Source organism: Limulus polyphemus, unplaced genomic scaffold (assembly GCF_000517525.1).
Source record: "Limulus polyphemus unplaced genomic scaffold, Limulus_polyphemus-2.1.2 Scaffold4169, whole genome shotgun sequence".
Taxonomy (NCBI): Eukaryota; Metazoa; Arthropoda; class Merostomata; order Xiphosura; family Limulidae; genus Limulus; species Limulus polyphemus.
The window spans coordinates 11,772-18,941 of record NW_013669779.1 but is presented as its reverse complement, the minus strand read 5'-3'; the positions used below and the strand labels follow the sequence as shown (position 1 = coordinate 18,941).

At 32.9% G+C, this 7,170-nt stretch overlaps 1 protein-coding gene and 1 long non-coding RNA gene across 2 annotated transcripts in view; one reads left to right on the top strand and one right to left on the bottom strand.

The window, feature by feature from the left end:
- Positions 1 to 3,434: 3,434 nt before the first annotated feature.
- Positions 3,435 to 7,062, top strand: LOC106470701 (glutathione S-transferase 1-like). The gene is made up of 5 exons (XM_013931267.2): positions 3,435 to 3,674; positions 4,461 to 4,519; positions 5,320 to 5,461; positions 6,430 to 6,594; positions 6,796 to 7,062. Exons 1-5 carry the CDS (start codon positions 3,534 to 3,536, stop codon positions 6,937 to 6,939), a joined length of 651 nt encoding a protein of 216 aa, XP_013786721.1. The 5' UTR covers positions 3,435 to 3,533; the 3' UTR covers positions 6,940 to 7,062.
- Positions 6,797 to 7,170, bottom strand: part of LOC111088637 — a 1,583-nt gene continuing 1,209 nt past the window's right edge. Inside the window, exon 2 of the long non-coding RNA XR_002613100.1 lies at positions 6,797 to 6,865. This is a non-coding gene — a long non-coding RNA (uncharacterized LOC111088637). The remainder of the gene's footprint in view (positions 6,866 to 7,170) is intronic.

The window sequence follows — 7,170 nt, the reverse complement described above, 5'->3', positions numbered from 1 at the left end:
TTTATTTACTTGGTGTATTGAACAAATATTGTTATCATTACATATTTCTTTACTTAGTATATTGAGCAAATATTGTTACCATTACACATTTATTTACTTGGTGTATTGAACAAATATGGTTACCATTACACATTTCTTTACTTAGTATATTGAACAAATATTGTTATCATTACATATTTCTTTACTTAGTATATTGAGCAAATATTGTTACCATTACACATTTCTTTACTTGATATATAGGATATATATAGCTTGTCTAGAAGGGTGTCATCGCGATCTACCAAAGTCATCGTGTGATATGCCTTCCCATGCAAATGGACCGTTGCATTTAATGTGTACTAAACACAAAGCAAATTTTTGAGGAATGGTTTGTTTAAATTTTTGTTTTATCTTTAGATTTTGGATACATAAAAACTAAAAATGTTAGATCCATGCACCTAAACAGCAGAGCGATGGGTCACTTTGGACAGCTCTTTCAAAGGCTCTGCGCATTCCCAGGTCTCTCTATCACAGCATGATGGAGAGGCTCCTAAGTGCCCTGACGATCGCCATCATCGCCCACTATCTCATTTTCTGACAAAACTGCTCAAGCTAGTTGATTTCGTACACCAGAAATGTCTTTCGTTATCCCCAGGTAGTCTCAAATGTCATCAGCTAGAACTGAGATTAGGCTAACCTTATTGGTGAATGTCTTGGAGGTCCCCTACAGACCTACCTTGCTATGAGATTGGCCCTCAATGGTAAATTTCTATCGACAGTCCTGTGTGCACCAGATTCTTGCAGTTCTCCTTCGTTAGCCTGTGGCTGCTATACTAATGGACCTTCACAGCATCATCAAAGCCCCTTTCCTTTTCTGACCAGATATTAAAAACTTGTAAAGCATTTCTATTTTTATGTGGATACATGTCTTCAATAAATGCTTGAAAGACAGTAAACATAGTATCATTCTGACCAGATATTAAAACTTGTAAACGTTTCAACTTTTATTTGGATACACGTATTCAATAAATGATTAAAAGAGGTAAAAATAGCATAATTCTGACCAGATATCAAAAACTGTAAAACGTTTCTATTTGTATGTGGATACACGTTTTCAGTAAATGCCTAAAAGAGGGTAAAAACAGCATAATTCTGACCAGATATCAAAAACTTGTAAAACGTTTCTATTTGTATGTGGATACACGTTTTCAGTAAATGCCTAAAAGAGGGTAAAAACAGCATAATTCTGACCAGATATCAAAAACTTGTAAAACGTTTCTATTTGTATGTGGATACACGTTTTCAGTAAATGCCTAAAAGAGGGTAAAAATAGCATAATTCTGACCAGATATCAAAAACTTGTACAGCGTTTCTATTTTTAAATGGATACACCTCTTCAATAAATGCTTAAATGTAAATAAAAATAACCTCATTCTTACCGGATATCACGTTATAGTTACTAGAATATTGTTTGTGTTTCTCATATTATCATTCGTAAATCGTTCGTTTTCAAAGAACCGGAAACCAAAAGAAAAAGGAAGTTGCGTTGTTCTTACACAATATTGCGTAAATTCCAGTGAAGCCGTAATTTCTCGAAATGACATATTCTTTAGTTTCTAAAAACAAATAAATCACATTATATATTTTTATAAGGGCTTGAATTATTAAAATTAGCTTAATAATAAAATATTTTAGATATACCATATACAGTATAAATGTTTCAAAAACTCTTCATCGGTTTTAAAATATTACAATACACGTACGCTTGTCTTGTCAGCACTGATATTAAACGTGTACAGTTTTAACGGCTAATCATACGAACACAGTATACATGACAGAGATGATGAATAAACAATTCGCTTGTTTTAGAATTTTCGCGCAAGGCTATACAAGGGCAATCTGCAAAATAGCAGTTTCTAATATTAAACCGTATATAGAGGGAAAACAGCTAGTCAACAGCATTCTTGGGCTATTCTTCTCAGACCGAATAGTGGGATTTTACCGTTAATATATTTATAAAACACACACGGCCCCAAGTGGGGAGCAAAATCTTGCGACAAGGGGATGCGAGCCACGAATCCTCGGTTCATATTCCGGGACATGCTAACTAGTAGGCCACGCCCGACATGTATAATAAGAAGCTGATCGGCTAAATATAGAATGAAATTTACAGCTACAGTAGTCATAATGACATTGCCTTGTATAAAAAATTGGGTATTAACTTAAACAAGCCAAAGAATTGATGCCATTTATATTCTGATATATTTTCATGACATATCTTCAGAGCTTACCCGGTTAATAAATATACGTAGAAAAACATAGAACTCACCTCTTTGTAACAGGACAAACTGAAATAAAAATAAATTTGACAATGAAAGTTCTAACACTGAAAGAAATGACTCAAAATAAATTAATATTTTTATGTAGTGGAATTAATGTGATCTAATTTATGAAAATAGCATAAAAAATCTGTACATGTGGCTCTTCTGTTACCGAAATTGGATGACTCTTCTTCATTTTATAAACTGGCATTGTTATTACCATTATTTACATACAATACATACTGTAATTGATAATGGCTGGAGACGGCTTAAATGGGTAATGAAGAAAAACTTTAATATAAGTTTAACATGACAGTAAATGTACAACGTTTCGACAAGGTTTTGTCATCATCATACTGTAATTGAATTATAAGTTTCATGAATATGTTAAATTAGTAGACCATGAAGCTTAGATTTCATTATTTTTTATTATTATCCAGCCGAAAAGTTTAACACAGCTTAAAAGTAACTTGATATCCTTCATAAAATAGCCTGTTGAAACTTCATAACCGTAAGTTTTAGAATACCATCCGGAAGTGACCTTGACTACGAATATTGTCACTAACCAACGGCCATAATAGCATGACTCAGCTTTTCTCGTTTTCTCCTCTACACGAGACCTTGACTAGGCCTCCGTGGCTCAGAGACAAGTCTGAGGGAGAAAAACACTAAAAATTAAGTTTCGATATTTGCGGCAGACAAAGCATTGATAGACCAGCGCTTACTTTGCGCTTACCAACAAACAAACAAACTTCTGACTAAAGCAAGTATCTTTTGCAAATCACAAACAATCAATAAGAAACAGACAAAGGATGATCGAAAACATCTTTAATGTAAATACATATATTACTATTACAAGTATCGTCTGTATAAAATCAAAATATTTGAATCTTTCACAGTGTTCATAACTAACAGGATTGTAATATATTTGTCGTGAATGTTTCGTCAAGGTTTTACATGCAAAAAAGTTATGTTTTCAAGAGTTTTTTATTTACTGGTTTTTATGTTTTACCGCTCCCTTTTAAATAAAACAACTACAAAATATATGGGTGTAATCGTGACTGCACAATAGTCAATAGCGTCACGTGACTTTTTTGTTCGCATGTGCTGCCACCTAGCAATATATAAGCTAGTTAGGTTCAATAATATATAATAGTTCAGGCTGAGTCTTCAGAAGGAGATTTAGGAAGTTTTTCTTGAAGTGCATATCTTTTCCTACTTCAAGTTGCCAACATGACCATTGACTTATACCATATGGCACCCAGTGGACCATGCCGGGCCGTCCGCATGGTTGCTAAGATTATCGGTGTAGACTTAAACCTTAAAAATGTCGACTTAATGGCTGGTGAGCAAAACAAACCAGAGTTCCTAAAGGTTCGTATAAATTAATGATTTTTGTACAATGTTGTTTTTTTAATTTGTTTTTTTATTTAAGTAGCAATCTATTAAAGTTAATCTATGCTCTTATATAGTAATTAATTAGTGTCTGTTCTTTTCTAAAATGAAAATTAAAATTTAGTGTGGGCATGAAAAAAATAAAAACCCCATTGCTAATTATTTCTATTAATTAATAAATAATTGTTTGTTTCTAATTAAGCACAAAGCTACACAATGGGCTATCTGTGCTCTGCCCACCACAGGTATCGAAACCCGGATTCTAGCGTTGTAAGTCCGCAGACATACCGCTGTGCTACTGGGGGGTTAATAAGTAATATACAGTTCTATTTAGTGTGTAAAAACTCAACATTTCCATTCGTTCATCAGAATTTTTTTCTCTAATCTACTTAATATCATCTTGAAATGTCTTTTATGTGAGAACCTCTTGACAGATAATGTAATATTTAAATTTTGAGGTTAAAGTCTTTCAAACCTCTAATTTCGTCGAGAAAACGTAGCCAATTCTGGTTCGTAAGTTATATGTGTTTTGTTGAAGTTATTTTAGTATTTTTTGAAATATTGAAGGAAATTGTCTTTGCAGCGGGCCGTCACATAAAATTATATACGGCCTGAGTAAGGCTGATATACTTATCACTAGTACTTAAGTGTCTGGTTTGAAGGACACTTGCGATGTTTGCACTAGACAATGGGTAAAATATTATATTGTTAATGCATATTGTATGGGAGTTTTTATCTCTTCTGAACTTTTTTTCTTCTCTTCAGATGAACCCACAACATTGTGTACCAACAATTGATGACGACGGGTTTATCTTGTGGGAAAGGTAGGTTAATGTTGTAAACACTTATGTATTTTTGTTTTTTGTAACTAGTAAATAACTGTTATTGAAAGTGTAACTGTAAAAGTGTGTTCCATAACGTCATTTCCTTTCATTTATCCAGTTTACATATATTCAGTAACTTTTATGTCGACTTGTCAAGTATTTCTCTTATTTTAGAGTGTTTAAATATCATCAACGTATAACATAACAGTACGTCTGTATTTATGTTTTACTTATATCTGTGCTTGGCGCTTCACAAGGATTGTTCGATTGTACAGGTAAACTAAATATTTGACTGGAGTGAAGTTGTTTCAGAAAAACCTGTACATTTAACACCTGTTCTTAACAGACACCATAAGACTGCGTGGCTGTTTGTATATCCCTCACTCTACCATAATAACTTTTCAGATGATAGATTGTAATCATTATTTTCCTATAGTCTAAGTTGTGTAATTAAACTTCACTTTAAGCTTAACTGTTCGGTATCAGCGATCGATATATTTTTAATGCACTTGAACGTATGCTTCAATTGAAGTGAATTTAAATTGAAAGCCGAAATTAAATTCTTGAAATCCTTAAAAAATGGATGGAAAAATAAATTCTTTGTATGCAATCAGGGACAAACGGTAGAATTGAACGTTAAACGTTCCTAAATTCAAATAAAAAACTAATGGCGTATCAATATTGGATATTAAACTAAAAAAACATAAGATGTCATGTTCAATGCCAAATGTTCAATATCTATTCTGATATATATTTTTTATCATATTTTTAATTTAAATAAAATAATTCTTTCTCCATAGCCGAGCAATCATACAGTATCTCGTGAACAAATACGCTCCAGATAGTTCTTTATATCCTAAGGATCCTCGCCAGAGGGCAGTAGTTGATAGATTGTTGTATTTTGATATGGGAACACTATTCAAGGCCCAGGGAGAATATTTTGTAAGTACTCCTCTTTTTTTTTAAATCTAATTAATGGATGTCTGTAAAGCATTTAGAAATTTGCTCTTAAAAAATAAATATATAAAATGTCACAATTGAGCTGTACTTCTTACTTGAAATTTGATAAAAAAAGTTGCCAATATACAATACATGTTAAAGTTTAAAACTGCAATCAAAAATAGCACATTGCAGATCAAACACATATTGAAGTCAGAGAAATGTGACCATAGCCACAATTATATGTTCAAAGAATTGTATTGTTGTAAACTATTTTTTATTATTATATTTTAGATGTAAGCTAAAGAGCGCGAAAGATTAAAATCTAGGTGGGTACACTAGTTATGAATACGAGAAACAGTGAAACTTTGAGCTTAGTTACAAGAGTAACGGTCAGTTTTAGTTTGTTATATGATTAAGTAGTTAGATAAGTGTTAGTTATAGCGGATATTTCAATTACGTGAAATACAAGCAACATTATTTGTACATTAGTTGTAGTATCATTGCGAGCAAATTTCTGTTGAAGGTGAAAAGATTATGAACTTAGGCCTACAACTGCGTAAAGTGATCCTGTTACTAGTCTTCAGCAAACGTTTAGGAAGATGTTTGTTTGTTTGTTTTTGAATTTCGCGCAAAGCTACACGAGGATTATCTGCGCTAGCCGTCCTTAATTTAGCAGTGTAAGGCTAGAGGGAAGTCATCATCATCCACCGCCAACTCTTGAGCTACTCTTTTACCCCATTATAACGCCCCCACGGCTAAAAGGGCGAGCATATTTGGTGGGACGAGTATTCAAACTCGCTACCCTCAGATTGCGAGTTGAATGCCCTAACCACCTGGCCATACAGGGCCTCATTTAGGAGGAACTAGACTAACTTATTATCGACAGAACACATCATAACACTATCTAGTTTTGAAATAATGAAATGAACTAATTACATATTTTATTTGTGCTTCCTAATTTTATTTAGTACCCACAAGTTTTCAAAGGCCAAGATCCAGATCCGGAAAAAGAAAGTAACTATAAAACTGCACTGGGCTACTTGGAAGGTAATTTGGAAAAATCTTCCTATGTTGCTGGAGACAAGCTAACCCTGGCTGACATCTCTATTGTGGCTTCTCTGTCGATGATGGAAGTAAGTTATATTTACATCAATTAAGATTACAGCCAAAACTTTTATGGATATTTTTTAATTTTGGTCCCGGCAAAAATTTGATATTGTATTTTGTGTATTGGTCTCTAAGAAATCAACTTAGAAATTTTTAATAAAGAAATATGTAAATGTATTAACATTTATAAGTGAAGGAAATCCTTTAACTAATTTTTCTTCTCATAGGTATTAGACTACAAATTCAGCAGTTTTCCTAAAATATCTGCATGGATGGCTAAAGTTAAAGAAGAAATACCTGACTATAAAGCCATGAACGATGAACCTCTCCAAGGATTCAAGGCTTGGGTGAAATCTAAAAAGCCCCAGTAATGAAAATGTTCTTCCTAAAACACTGCCATCTTACCAGAATAATTTAAACACTTGTTATTCCGATCAGTTAGAAGAAGAAAAGAAGTGCTAGTAATATCTCTTTAAATAAAATATGCTTCATTATGTGTTTGTCAAGTGGAATTTATTTTTCAAATACAATAATCTAACCCTTCTTTCTTTACCAATTTATGACAATAGTCATACGTAACTTTACAATATTGTTACGTCTCC